Source organism: Gorilla gorilla, chromosome 21, assembly GCF_029281585.2.
Source record: "Gorilla gorilla gorilla isolate KB3781 chromosome 21, NHGRI_mGorGor1-v2.1_pri, whole genome shotgun sequence".
In the NCBI taxonomy this organism is placed as follows: Eukaryota; Metazoa; Chordata; class Mammalia; order Primates; family Hominidae; genus Gorilla; species Gorilla gorilla.
This window is the reverse complement of record NC_073245.2, coordinates 74,017,435-74,032,545: the sequence shown is the minus strand read 5'-3', so window position 1 is coordinate 74,032,545 and position 15,111 is coordinate 74,017,435. Positions and strand designations below refer to the sequence as shown.

The following is a 15,111-nucleotide window of genomic DNA, read 5'->3' as shown; positions in this document are numbered from 1 at the left end:
GCTTCATTAACATGCCCAAGAAAAGGTGTCATTATATTTTCAATTAGAGCCTTTATCGGAGGCCTTGGAAGGCTCTCAGAGGCTCTGCTCTCAGCTCACAATCGGGGACTTGGGGACAGCTTGGAAGTCACAGGCATGATGGGGATGAAAGTCCCTGCCTGTCAGTGTCCCGGCACAGCTCCGGGAGGGAAGGGACCCCCATGGGACAGGGTCCCCAGGCTGTCCAAGGGCCTGCCTTGCTCACCAGGGCGTGGCTTGTAATAATCACTCAGGGAAGAAGGAAAATGACATACACCGTCCTAGACTCGTCAGGACTCACAGGTGGGGCTCATGATTTGGGGGCCACTGCCGTTAGAGGCGTGCTCTGCTGCTTGGTTTAACACACTCAGGAGGACTCTCAAGACCTCCTTCCCCCGTGGGTTCAGCTCATCATGCAGTGAAGACTGTCCACCTGAGTCACACTTTCTCTTTTCTAACCTAAACCACCTCCACTTCCATCTGAGAAACAAGTCAGAAGAAGACACAGGTCCCTCCCTTCCCAAAGTGGGTTCCTTGGCACACCTGTCTTGCAAGCTTTCCATGGAGAAGGGTTCCTTGGTCAGACAGTTTGGGGAAACTTGCAGACTGGTCCCACTCAGAGGCTTACACAGCACATGAGTCATGAGGTTCTGGGAAACCCACGGAAAGGAATCTGCTTGCCTCTGCTTAACGCTTTACTTCCCGAGGGCCCTTTTCCCAGGGAGTGCCCATGATTGCTAGTGGCCGCTGCCTTGCGTGGTGATTTCCTTTGCTCACCGTACCTCAAACGACCCCATAGAGGCCTCATGTTAACTGGGGGGATCTGGAGGGGTTGGCACACATTCTTTCCACCACTGGGGCCCCTCAGGCAGGCAGCTGCAACAGCTGGACCTGCAGGCTGGCCTTCCTCAGTGCTCTCCCACAGGCCGCCTGGTTGCAGCTTCTTCAGCAGCCTCCACACCTGAAGGCTGGCGCAGTGGCTGCAACCAACGCCAGGACACTCAAGGAGAAGGGGACCTGGCCACTTCCCCATCAGGCACGGGGAACCTAACAGCTAGAACTGGGGATGAACGCAGGTTGTTCAGGAGCCTGGTGCTGGATTGCTGGAATATGCCAGGATGAAAGGGAGCCTCAGGACAGGGCATGGTGAAGGCGGCCCTCCCTGTCACCCGGGTGAGCCAGGCAGCCGGGTTAGAAGGAGGCAGAGTCGGAGGGCAGCTGGGATCCTGAATAGCAGATGTTTTATGTCTGTGTGAAGCTGTCTGTCTGTCTCTCTCTCTCCCTCTCCCTCCCTTTCCTTCTGTCTCTCCCTCCACCTCTCTCCATCCCTCTCCCTCCTTCCCTCTCTCCCTCTCTCCCTCTCCTTTCCTGTCTCTCTCCACCTCTCTTCTCTTCTCTCTCTCCATCCCTCTCTCACTCTCTTCTCCCTCTCCTTTGCTGTCTCCCTGCACCTGCCTTCCTCTCTCTTATTCTCTCCATCGCCTCCCCACTCTCTGGTTGGCTCCTTTCCAACCACACAGTCTCCGCTTGCTTCTCATCCCTCCAGGCTTCAGAACGCCCTGGGCCTGGTGGACTACAAACTTCGGGAGGTAGGAGAGATTCCAGAATTTGCAGTGCCCAGTTTGAAATGAAAATGTGGGGCCCCTTGTTCAAAAACATATGAAGAGCGACAAGACCGTGGCATAGTGTCTGAACCTGAGTGTGGGGCCTGTGTGCCTGCCCAGGGGGCCTTCCCGCAATGACGGCCCTGCCTCAGGTCAGTGCAGAGGGCCGGGGTGCTTGGTTGGCAATGGCCTGAGTGGCACAGCCCGAGGAGGAGGTGACTGTCTGTCCTGTGGGAGCCCTGGCAGAGGCTCTGCCCAGGGCCTGCAGGAGGAACTAGGTCATCTAAACTCCAGCGCAGACCCGGACGGTCACAACTTACCTTGTGTCCAGAGTGCGGGGACGAGGTCTGGGCCACCAGCAACCGCACCACGGCGTCCCATTTCTCTGCTGTCTGGCTGTCCCATGCAGTCACCGTGAACGCCACCTGCTCGGAGGGGACCTGCAGCTCCCGGGTAGCGAAGACTGTCCCATCTGCCCCAACTTTGAAGTCCATGCTGTTGGTCTCATATTGTGTCCCCTTGGTCCCCACACAGCTGCTGAACTTGACTGCAAGAGGAGGGGGAGAGAGTCAGGGTCGGCTTGGCCAGCAGAAGGGTGGTAACAATGGCAGCAACCACGCAGGACGCCCTACAGGCCCCCAGTGGGCATGAGGAGCATGAGGTTTGCACTGATTTCTCCACCTCCCGAGAAGGTGGTGTGTTTTATCTCAACCCCTAGAGAATTAGCCAGAGGCCTTTAAAAAAGGTGGGGAAAAAAAAGCAACACCGAGCTTCCATTCTATCTACAACACAGCTTAACTCCCTTCTGCAAACGCATCTCTCCCTTGCCGCTGTTATCTCCGAATTCAGCCGGAGTCTGTGAGCGGCACAGTGGGTATTCTCCACCTCAAAAATATTCCCTCAGTTCCCCCCACTCTTGCCTATGCAAATCTTCTTCCTGCCAGCAGAGACTGTGAAGCCCCTAATGGACCTGTTTTTCCACTCCAAGAAGGCTAAGTACAAGGAAGGAGCAAGAGAGAGCTGGCATCTGGGGACCATTCCCCCACGGCAGGTGGATTCTGGCAGCAGAACTCGGCTCTGCTGTGTTTCTGGTCCTTTTTATTACTAAGCCCGACCTGATGCCTGCAAATGGCCTTGGGGTGGGCTAGGCAGGTGTGGCCAGGGCAGACCCTGGCCCCACCAAGTGCTTTCTTGTTGAACTGGAAACAGAGTTGAAGTCAGACAGTCTATTGATACCGCTGGGTGCTGAGCATTGCTTCGCTTCCAAAACATTAACTACTAGGCACCAGGATGCCAATCTCCCTTCACGGCTCCAGCACCATGGCCATCTCTAATTCTGCTGCAGAAAAAGACACCTCCAGAGGCGCAGATTCATCCGGACACATTAGTGCATTTTTTAGACGTGTGCTTTCGCAACTGTCACCTACAGCCGTGGTAAATTACGACGCACCCACAGCCCATGTCACATTCTGCTGATAAAAGCCACGGATAAAGTTACCTAGTATTTATAAAAATGTGGGTATCTAAGCAATTATGGTGGGAGGATTGGTTTTTCAAGCAATTTTGCTGTCACAGCTTACATGATTTAATTACTATTTATTCGAGAAACCAAAAAAAGCGACTCGCTGTTACATTAGATAAAGTGTTTTCCCCTTGCATTCACCTTTTACTGTTGCCTGCCTTGAAAGAATAAATAACGTGTCTGTTCCCTCTTCTCAATAGTTCACTTTAGATATCTTCCCAGCCAATGGGACCTCCTACTTGTGGGTTTCATGTGAAACATTTTCATGTGAAAATGTTTTTAAATGTGATGACACCAGGCATTTCCACCCTGTCTGGTTCAACAGAGCAATGAAACTTCCAGACTCCAGAGCCCCCCGGTGGCTCCTCTGATGGACAGGATCAACCCAGGCAAGGGTCTGCTGTGGCTCCCCGGACCTGTTCCCCCTCTAAGGACGGAATCATTACATTTTTTTTTTTGAAGTGACAGGAAAATTCCAAACTGCTTTTATAGTACTGTTTGCCCAATGGTAAACAAATTAAAATCAGCAACAACTTAGTGGATCAATCATTTCTGACATCTGATTGTCACTGACAAAGATAAAAATGACAGCGCTGTGATTGCTGAGAGATGAGCACAAACACACAAACAAGCCCCTTTGTTCCCTAAAAGCAAATTCCTAATAAAACTAATGCAATTGGACAGCAGCAGGAGGGTTTGTGTTGTCTTCAGGATTAAACACAGTGTTGTAGTTAAAAAAAAAAGTACAGGCGGCTAGGCGCGGTGGCTCCTGCCTGTCATCTCAGCACTTTGGGAGGCCGGGTGTGGTCCTGGCTAACACGGTGAAACCCCATCTCTACTAAAAATACAAAAAGTTAGCTGGGCGTGGTGGCGGGTGCCTGTAGTCCCAGCTACTCGGGAGGCTGAGGCAGAAGAATGGCATGAACCTGGGAGGAGGAGCTTGCAGTGAGCCGAGATCACGCCACTGCACTCCAGCCTGGGCAACAGAGCGAGACTGTCTCAAAAAAGAAAAGTACAGGCACACAGCTTTGGTGACATCTTAGGCAAGCATTGAAGCTGCTTTGAGAATGAATGGGCCACCAACGTCTGAATGACCAGGCAGGAAACAGCGGTGGCGTCGGCCATGTGAACCAAGGACTTTGCAGGTGAAAGGCGTTCCCTGCCGGAGAGACCCTGGATGAAACTGATGACAGCGCCCTCAAAGGCAGCTCTGTGGGTGGCTTGGGGAAGTGATGCCCTGGGGGCCACACCAGGGTCCCTGCACACTGGCTTTCTAGATTTTGTTGTTGTTGTTGTTGTTTTTTGAGACGGAGTCTTGCTCTGCTGCCCAGGCTGGAGTGCAGTGGTGCCGTCTTGGCTCATTGCAACCTCCGCCTCCCAGGTTCAAGTAATTCTTCTGCCTCAGCCTCCCAAGTAGCTGGGACTACAGGCGCGCACCACCATGCCCGGCTGATACTTGTATGTTTAGTAGACAGGGTTTCACCACGTTGGCCAGGCTGGTCTCGAACTCCTGACCTCAGGTGATCCACCCGCCTTGGCCTCCCAAAACGTTGGGATTACAGGCGTAAGCCCCTGTGCCCGGCAACTTCCTAGATCTTTATGCCTTTTCCGTCTGTGTCTGACAGGCCCCGTCCAATCACGAGAAAGCTCCAGGGCTTTGTGACAAGATGCAGTCCCAACATCCTGTTTCGGTCTAACCATAACTTGAGTGTTCCGCTCCAAACACGACCTCTGTGTCTGAACACTCAGCCCACTAGCATTTGTGATTCTGAGTCCTCAGCCGCGGAAAAGCAGGAGGAAAACAGGAGTTGTCACTGGTAGAGAAGGAAGCAGCCCAAGGGACAAAGGTCAGGATACGGTTACGCAAATGGTGCTGGCCCACACCCTCCTGGAGAGAGGCCTGGAAGATGGGGGGGTCATTCAGAGACCCCAGTTGTTGGGGGGACCTGCTTTCCAGGAGAAGAAAGGAGCTTCAGAACCTTCAATACCTGCTCCTGTGCCCCACCAGGCTGTGGCCTCTTTCATAAGGAAAGAGCAATAAGGCAGGTCTTCTGAGACGCCAGGGGCATTCACAGAACATTAGCACTGAATGTATGAACACTCTGTTTGGAAACTCTGTGAAATGTGGGTACCTGTGAACACAACTCAGGATGTTACTAACACTTTGCCATGCTATAGAAACGGCAAGTGAGTGTGCAGGGCAGCCTCAAGGGAGACATGTCTGAGGTCTTGGGATGGGGACTCCTCCCCGTATCCTATTTGTCTTTCCTTGTGAATTGCCTAAAAATGGTTTCCTTCTTCACTTAGGCTACTGGGAAGCTCAGAGGCAGTACCGTAGCCGGCTTTTCTAACAATGCTGAGACATTTACTAACCTCAGCACGTTCCATTCTACTTTCCGCCTTTGTTTCCTCTTCAACCTGCTTCCTTCCTTTTGCTTCCTTTTTAATTTTTGGAGTCTTCGCCTGTCTCTGCAAGGTTAAATGCATTCCAGGAGGACAACAGAAAAGTGCCCATGTATGTGTGGGTGTCGGCATGCACTGAGGGTCCCCGTGTGCAGAGAGGACTCTCCTCACGGTGTTGCCCGGCACTGACTTATTTGGATTCTGCTTTGCCTGTCTACGAATGTGGCTGGAGGCTGAGCCTGAGGCGTCGGCTGGAGAGGCCCCTGGGTGCTTATAGAACTTTCTGTGGGCGCTTGGAGTCCTGTGCTGCCCTCGCCTCTGCAGCGGCCGGGAGCGGCCTGCTGTCTGCCTGAACCTTGGCTCTGGCCAGCAGTGGGCAGTCCTTCCAGTTTTACCTTCTGAGCTGGGTCTGGGCTCCAAGCCCGCTGTCACTCACCCTCCTCTAGGCAGGAATCTGGTGCCCCAGCCCCATCCAGGCCCCGCACTCTGGACTCTGCAGACTGGACACAGAGGTTGTAACTGGTGGTTTCTGGCGGAGCTGGCTCTGGCCCAGTGCTCAGGCCTGGCTGGGATGTTGGCTCCCATGGAAACCTGTAACCTGCCCCACCCCTCCCCTCACATCACCTATTTTTGTTTCATTCCCTGGCTTCGTACCTGGGATTCCCATGTCCTCCCGTGTCTCCCGCCCCAGGACTGGTGAGTGTGCTGAGGTCAGGGCTGCTGTCCTGGGACCGGACAGCATCAGGCACCTGGTCAGGGTGAAGTAGGGGCAAAGCCTCCCCAGGCTGGTCCGGGGCTCCCATCAGGCTGAGGGCAGAAAGGGGGCTTCTGTCCTGCTTTGTGCTCAGCCCAGAATCTTCACGGGACCCCCCCGCACCTCCCTCCCCATGGGAAACAGCCCCCAGAGGAGACTGCGCCAGCAGCCGCCCAGGCGTGAAGGCGAGTGACCAGTGGCAGCACCCCGGCTGGAAGTTTAGTTTTCTTATTTGTTTTTGATCTCCCAATTTCTCTATTAGTCTTCAGGAGAGAATTAACATCCAATGGATTCCCAGAAAACTTTTCCCTCGATGTACCAGCAAACACCTACAATGCCCTGAAAAGCCACCTCTGTGACCCCAATGCAGATCACACGTCCTGTCCCAGCCCCTGCAGCCTCCACGCGGCAGGTGTGCTGCCAGGCACGGGAAGGCAGCACTGGCGAGTAGAACTGGCCCATCTTGCAGATAGGAAGCTGAGCCTCAGGGACGTTTCACGCCTTCGTCAAGGTGGTGAGAGGAGGAGCGGGATTGCCGTGAAGGTGGTGAGAGGAGGAGCAGGGTTTGCCACCAGACTTCAGGGATCTGTCACCCTCATCCAGCAGGGTTGGTTCTTCCCGAGGCTGGGAGGATGCCAAGCCTGGTGGAGGATGGGGGCGGTGGTGTGGTGTGGGGAGCTTCTGACTTGCACATCTTGAGGGAACCTTCTGCAGCTGATGTGTGAACTGGACCCCAGGCGGTGCCTCTGAGGAATCCCCAAGGCTATGGCCCCTCAGGTCCTGCTGGGGTGCTGGCCCCCACCTCTGCCTCAGGATGCAGGGGTTCTGCAGGGAAGCCACAGACCAGCCTGCTGCCTTGGCCCCTAGGGACACTGCGGCCCCAGAAAGAACTGTGGGGGACAAAAGAGTTGTTTCTTGGGGGAGAAAACACCTGTGAGGAAATGCAGGTGCCACAGAGGGAAATCCTCCTGGGGAGGAGGGTACCTGTTCCATCCTCGGCCGACACGGGACTGCCTGGTGCCTGGTACCCACAGCCGCTACCTGCCGCACACATCTCTCCATGGTTTGCTAATTACTTCTATTAGTTTTAAACAAACTTCACAAGAGACAGAAGGGTCCAGAGAGAAATTAAATCTAACTGTTTAAACATGTAGTCGGAGCCTCCCTTGCCTCTGTCCCCCTGACGGTGGTTGCTGCAGAGGATTGGGCCCTGGGGTCAGGCCCGGCACTGCCTGCCCCAAGGAGGTGGGCCCCGGAGGGTGGGGAGGGGAACACCTGCTGTCCTCACACCAGAGCCACAGGCACGGAACCTCAGGGTCCCAGCACCCGCTGCATGCGCTGTGGGGCAGGTGTGCATGTGCCCAGCAAGGCGGGTGTGCACCAGCAGCCCTGCGCACACCTACCCTGGTCTTGGGGTGCAAGCACCAACCACAGCCTCCTGTCTCTGTGACCTTGAGGAACGGTGGTCCCTCTCTGAGCACAGTCTTTGTTTCTGTGAAATGGGAGTGATGGCAGGGACTCGGGGAGGGGGACAAAGGTAGCATGTTGATCCCTTTGCTCAGTACCTGGCACAGGGCAGGCACTGGGTGGATGTCGGCTGCTGTCCTTATGCTCTGGCCAGTACGCCCTGTGACATCATTCAGTGGCATGGACATGGCACCAGGGAGCAAGGCACCCAGCCAAGGTCACACAAGGTCAAGGTCGTCCATCCCACAAACACTTACAGAACACTGGGGTCTGCCTGGAACCACACAGGCTGAGGCCAGGGTGGTCAGTGGCCGGGTGATGACAGCACGGATGGCCAAGCCCTCCAGGCCGCAGTGGGGTCACACAAGGGCCCTAGTCAGGCCGGGGGTCCCTGGGGTGGGATGGGGAGCCGTGCAGGGTGTTTGCGGCCAGCTGGCTCTTGGGATTCTGAGCCTGTGGGGATCCATCTCTTGTTCTGCTGGGGGTCAGCTCCCTCTCCTCACCAAGGTGTGGGGTCAACAGCTTCTGAGGTTCCGGGCAACCTGGCCCCATACCGCTGGCCTCCTGTTCTGGACAAGACGGATTTAATTTTAAAGCCCATGTTTTCTTCTGAGAAGACACCAGAGAACAGAAGCTGCTCCATCTTTCATCCTCCAGGGACCACCCTCTGCTGCCCACTCTGAAATATGACCAAATGCCAGGCAGGGCTCAGCCCCCAGGGCCAGCATCCAGCAGGATCTGCAAAGCCATCCAAGCAACACGAGGAGCAACAAATGCCGAGGCAAACCTTCCCAGGAAGGGCTGCACACCAGAGAATCCAACAGCCTGGGACTCGTCCCAGGGCGACCCCGTGCCCCTCGACCTTCTCCTGGCAGCTGTAGAGCAAAGCACAGGCTGAGGGTGGTCCGGTCTCCCCTTCCCCTTTCCGGGCTGGGATGCGGCTGGCCCCCGCCTGTCACCCACGTCTTGGGCAGTGTGAATGTGGGCCTTAGTCTCCCTCTGTCGCCCTGGTCTTGGTTGTGCTGTGGATGGAGTTTCTGTGGCCCCTGCCCCGGGTGACCTCATGATGGCTCCATCTCCCAGGACTCACACCAATCCTGCTCCCCTAAGAAGGGACCCCGCCTGTCGTGAATGCGCCTCTGGATATGCACAGCTGAAGAAGGGCAGCTTGCTCCTCTCTCCTTCTCTCTCCCTCTCTCTCTCTCTCCTTCCTTCCTTCCTCCCTCCCTCCCTCTCCCCTTCATCCATTCCTATGACATATCACTGATACCACCAGTCAGCAGACACCAGACACAGTGACTGCCAGTGGAGCTGAGAGTGTGGGGCAGGACAGACATTAACCAAGTCATGACATCAGACGTGCGGCACTCTACAAGGAAGACACAGGTTCTGTGAGAGCCTGACCCAGGCTGGGTGGACAGGTGGGGAGGGCTTCCTTGATAACAGGACCCTTCCGTGGACATCTGGGGAATGAGGTTCCAGAGAAGGCTCGGGTGGGGAGCACTTTCCTGGTAGTGCTGATGGCACTTGCAAAGGTCCTGGGGCAGAGGAAGGGAGGAATTCCAGGACCTGAGAGCTGGTGTGACCGGAACAGGCGCAGCTGAGGTGACAAGAATGAACACAGCATGGTGTCAGGAAGACCCTCGGCCAGCAAGATGACCTACACCTTCGGGGTGGGGACTGGCCCGGGAGATGTTGCATGGAGGCTGCTGACCTGGTGACTGCAAGAAGGCTCAGAGATCTGCACAGAAGTGGGGGCACCCTGAGTTCCCAGGAGGTCCCACAGCCTCTGGGACTGAGGGGGTGTCCTGAGTGGAAGCCAAACCCAGACATCCCCTTTAGGGCCCAATGTTAAGAGAGCTACGGCCTTTCCTAGCCTTGCAAACAACTCGGGAGCTGAGTTAGAAGGCCATTGCAGTGGCTTCAGAAGCACATCCTCAATATTTGGCTGCAAAGAGGATCACAGCCCCCGAGGCAGAAGGCTGTGGCCCCCGCTGCATGCACATGCTCTCAGACACGTCTGCTGGGGACAGAGAAATTCAAGAGCCAGGAAAAGGAGAAAAGAAAGAAGAAAGAAGTGAGGAATGTCAGGGAAGTCGATTCCTCCATTCCTGCAGCAAAGACCCGTTAGCCACGGAGGCCATGGGGAGGCCCCAACCCTGGGCACCATCGTCAGGGAGCATGGGGTCCAGCGGAGGGGGCAGATGCGGCCTCAGTCCCCGCAGTGGCCCCGAAGGTGCTGGCCGGGAGGCAGAACCTCAGGGTCCCTGTGGCCCCCCAGGTTTCCTGTGCTTGGTCCCGAGTCCCTGGGGAGCCCCTTGGGGGTCTGCATTGGGCTGGGCTGTGGTCCCTGCAGGCACCTTCCTGTACCCGTCACAGGTTCTGCCCACCAGGGGGGTGCAAGAAACAGAGGAGGGTGGGGGAGTGAGCACTAAAGGGGACTGGGTTTCCCTTGGGGTGATGGTGGCCCAGCATTATGAATGTGCTTAATGCCACTGAATTGTATGCCTGAAAATGGGGACATTTATGTTATGTGAATTTTACTTCAGTTTTAAAAAAGCAGCTTCTGGGGTCCCTAATTCCAGCTGCTGGGGAGACAGGAGAGTTCTCCTGAGCTCTGTGCCCACAGGGCTCCAACTGCATCCTGAGTCTCACACATCTCCCTGGAGTGGGTCCCGAGTGCCGGCCACAGCTTCCTCTCCCCACAGAGATCTCCAGATCAGCCCAGGGCAGGGTCCCTCCTCCACGACTCCTCTCTCTTTCTAGCCCCTCTGTCATTTTTCCTGTCCCTGGGGAAGACGATGGTGCTTGCCGGGAGGGGCCACAGGGAGGGGCCGCAGAGCAACAGCCATCACCAGGCACCTGCCCGAGGCCCACCGAGGGCAGGGAGATTCTCAGGAGTGGGGGCTATCGTCTGCGCTGGGCCTCAGCCCTGGGGACTCAGGAAGGAGATTCATAGGTTCTTGAATATCTGCCCAGCTTGATACGTGTGACTGCGCGCGCTTTGTGTGCGCTGTGTCCACGTGCTGGGTGGGGACGGAGAAAACTGGCGGTACAGGGAGAAACTGCTGAGGCTTAGCTCAGTCTCCAGAGCTCCCCACAGCCCCAAGGCTGCAGCATGCCAGGCCGGGAGGGGCCTTGGAAATGATCTACTCCAGCCCCTTGTTTGGGTGATAGGGAAACTCAACCTGCTGAAGGAAAACTACCTTTTAGGATGAATTCTCACTATTCAAACAGTTTCCCACACCCTTATTGAATCCCTGCACCATGCGGGGCCCAGAGTCACAACCAAGGCCATTCCTCCCCGTCTGGGGCTCTGGGCACTTCCAGATCCTGTGTAGTAGATGCCCCAACGCAAAGCATGTCACAAGCGCACTGCCACGGTGCTTTTCTTTGAATTGTGTGTATTCACAAAGCTTGCAGCTGGTGCAAACCTCACATACAACAACTCCCCGTTCTGAGCCTGGGAAGTGTGCAGCGGGCCCTGCCCAGGCTTGGGCCAGTTCTGAACTCCAAGGATTACGTGTAGCAGTCATAATTAGACCCTCAGCTAAACAGCAGAGCCCGGCTTCTTTTGTTTTTCCAAGATGAAGGAAATAATTTTCTTAGTGTGTGACTTGACATCTCCCCCCAGCCCCCAGTCTCACGCGTGCACGGCAGTGACGGGTGCGGTGATGCGGATCCAAAGCCTCTGCGGACCCACAGAGGAGCCGGCAGCTCCCCTCATTAGGAGGCTTCCGGGTTAACCCTTTACCCCCATCTGTCTAATTGCTTCTCTGTGAAAGGGGCCAGGAGACAGCCTGCGCTGGGAACCAGCCCTGAGTGACATGCGCTCCGCTTCCTCTGCGGCAGGAGCCTGCTGACATTTACGGGCGCAGCAGGCTGTGTCTCCCCAAGACGGGCATGCAGGAGAAGGGTGCTGCAGTTACAAAACACACCTTTTTATTATTTTTCTTGTTAGGTGAATTGAGAAAGATCAAATGAGCCAGAGGTGAGCTTGTAGCTGGGACCGTGCTGAGGAGAGGGTGAGTTTCAAACCCTCAGGTTCAACCAGCAGAGGCTGCCAGCTTGCTCTTTCTTTCTTTTCTTCTTTCTTTCTTTCTTTCTTTTCTTTCTTTCTTCTTTCCTTTCTTTCTCTTTCTCTGTCTCCTTCCTTCCTTCCATCCATCCATCCATCCATCCATCCATCCATCCATCCATCCATCCATCGTGTACCCATTTCCTCCCTACGTACCGTCCTGGGTGCTGGGCAGTCAGCCCACGTGGCATGTAGTGTGGTGGGGAGACCATGAGGCGGCCGGCCCATGAACAAAGTCACTGTGACAGGGACAGCAGGGGAGATGAGGGAGCAGAGGGCCTGTGGGGGAGGAAGCATCCATCCCGAGGCCTCTGTGACCGGGGGAGCAGCCCCAGAAAGTCGGAGCAAGAGTGCTTTGATGCGGGAACAGCACGCGTGAAGGCCTGGAGGTACAGAACCACTGGGAGCGGCGGCTGTGAGTGGGATGAGGGTGATGGGAGAAGCTGGGATCCAGCCTGGTGGGCGTGGACCACAACTGCAGACCCCTGGGCATGTAAATGGCTGCCACTGCCCAGAACTTGCTCTGCGTGGAACATACAGAATTCCCTTGAAACAACCAAAGACCCTCTTAAACGACATCAGCAGCGGTAGCAACTGAGCACCTAGCGTCCCAGGAGACTGCCCTTCTTCTTTCCCACCCTCCCCTGACCTCCCCACCTCGCCCTGGGCCACTGCTTTCCTGTCCATGCGTCATCTCACACCTGCTGTCCCCACACAGCCCAGAGCACCCCCGTTTTCAGAGATGGGAGCTGGGGTCTAGAGGAGGAGAATTAGGCCCCCAGCTGGTCACTCTAGCCGGTTCTGAAGGGGCTTCCAGCACACGTGGCACAGGGCGGAGGCCACATTCAGCTTCTGCTTTGAGATGCCCAAAATGGAACAAGACGCCCTGAGACATCAAAGCCTCGGGCAACACAGGGATGTGGGGTGGGGGGCTCATCTCCAACCTCCAGCCTCTTCCTTTCTCCCACTTATCCATTCAAGAATCACCTCTGAGCACTCTCACAGGCGTGGGGGACGAGCGGTGGACACTGAGGTCCTCCCCCAGGAAGCTGTCTAGTGGGGGACCATGCGTGATGAGCTGGCAGCTGGACGTGCCTGGCTAGGTAGGGGTAGTGTTATGGAGCCACTGGAGGGAGGCGTCCCCTCACCAATAGGCCAACCTGAATGAAGAGAGGTGGAAGGCTGTGTTGGTGCCTGAGGGAAGAGCATTCCCCGCAGAGGGAACAGACAGTGCAAGGCCCTGGGTCCTGAGGCATGCTTAATGTATCTGAGGATGGGAGGAGACTGGGGGGCAGGAAGGGAGCAAGGAGGCAGGGAGGGATGGGGCAGTGCCTGTGGGCTCCGGGAGCCCCAGTACAATTTCTGGATTTGATTCCAAGGCACGCGGTCACCTCCACACTTGTAGGTTGGAGAGCCGGGACTTGAACTCCAAAAGCTCCTTTTCCCTGAGGCAGTGCAGAGACTGAGTGTTGGTTTGGAATATCTCAGTGTTCATGTCCGTCACTTCACCAGGACTTGCTAGGAAGCCACTGTCTCCCATGAAAGATGCTGCTGGGAGGCAAACGCATATGCATATTTTGTACACAGAAAAATCTTGGGTTATTGCAAAGACCTGAGTAATGCACTCGAGCCACTCTGGAGTGAACCAGCCCAGCAGTGAGTCACCCTCACTGAGGCAGGAGCTCCCAGAGGGGAGAGGAGGCTGAGGAGGAGGGAGACAGAGGACAGAGTCTGAGTCCGAGGTTTCTGAAGGTGGTGGTGCTGGCTCAGGTTCCTGATGAAGGAGAATCGCCTAAGGGGAGTGGGTGGGTGGGGGGACCGTGCAGGTGGGGCAACCTGGGTTCTGATGTTGCTCATCCCAGGGGACACACCCTCCAGTAGAGGCATCCCCGCCAGGCTGTGCAACCCCCGAGTCCTCGTGGGGGTGACAGTCGGGTGGAGGAACAGCCTCACCCCCGTGGTGCCAGGACACCTGCAACAGTTTGAGAACGTTCTACCCCACGAGCCACTCACTCACGTCTCCAAACCAAGGGAGCATTTCCCAGATGATGTGGCAGCGTCTGCACGGGGCCTGCCCCTCCCAACCCACCTGCACAGTTCTGGGCTTGGCAGGAGGCGTCCCGCTGGAAACAGCGCTTTTCCGATTCTACAAACATGCAGCTGCCTCAGGAATCTGCTGAGCAGCAGGATGTGGAGGAGCTGAGGCTGCTCCGAAGCCTCTGCTTCACCCCACCCAGGAGGGACCTGCCCAGGCTCCAGGTGCACCCAATGGGCCCTGCCCAGTGAGTGATGGGACGTCGTGCACTTTCCAAAGAGATCATCCTGACTGAGCAGACCCCTGTGGGGTGGCAGGGATCTCATGCAGGGCTGCAGGGCTGTGCTCAGAACCATCTAGGAGGGTGGCGGTCAGGAAGGGTGCCGCGGGAACACAGAACCTGACTGAGCACGTGTGAGGGGCCGCCAGGGGGCCGGGGGGTGAGGAGAATGTCACGAGGCCAAGATCCCTCAGGAGACCCTCGGGACGGGACACATCACAAGCGGCACGACTGTTTGGCCTGAGCAGAGCCAAGGGCAGGGCTGAGGGCTGAGGGGGGGACTCGGGCGCCCTCATGCTCTGCAGATGAGAGGACCCTGCCGTGACGGGCCCCAGGACATCTCCCGGTGCAGATCCTTCTCCTGAACTCCAGACCCCAGGGTGAGGTCTCTGGGGTCTGCCCATGCAGCACACCCTTGCTGCCTGAGATGCCCTCAGCTGCTCCTTCCCCCGGAGCCGCCACAGGAAGGGGTGCTACCTTCCACGCAGGAGCTGGAGCCCCTGGATACCCCACCTGGACACCCAATCCATCCCGACCCCAATCCTGCCTGACCCAATCCATCCCAGACCCCGCTGCCCGGCTCAGCCCGCTGCCTGCACGGCCCAGTGGTCTCCCCAGCCAGGCCCTGCCCCCAGCACCAATCTCTGCCTCACAGAGCAAGTAGATCTGGTGTTTCTGGAAGGCTCATCTGCTCCTGTCCCTCCTGCAGTCACAGGGATGCAGTCGAGTGTCTCCACTGATGGCTGCTCAGGTTGCCCTGGCTGGCTTCACCCTGGCTCCAAGCACAGGCAGGGCCTGAAACTGCCGGCCACCTCCTGCCAGTCTGTGGGCCTGGGGCTGGTGGGCGTTGGGCCTGCCTTCCTCACCGGGGTCTCTGGCACCTTCCAACCAGGTGACTTTGGCACCCAGGAAGTGCTTGAGAAAAGTTAATGGGGTAAATGCACAAGTTC

General features: G+C 56.6%; 1 protein-coding gene across 2 annotated transcripts in view; it reads right to left on the bottom strand.

Annotated features, from left to right (window-relative positions):
- Window positions 1–15,111, bottom strand: part of CDH4 (cadherin 4) — a 690,417-nt gene that overhangs the window by 192,194 nt on the left and 483,112 nt on the right. For both annotated transcript variants that reach the window (XM_055372827.2, XM_055372828.2), the window contains exon 3: window positions 1,943–2,169. In XM_055372827.2, the coding sequence (XP_055228802.2) occupies window positions 1,943–2,169 (227 nt within the window). The remainder of the gene's footprint in view (window positions 1–1,942; window positions 2,170–15,111) is intronic.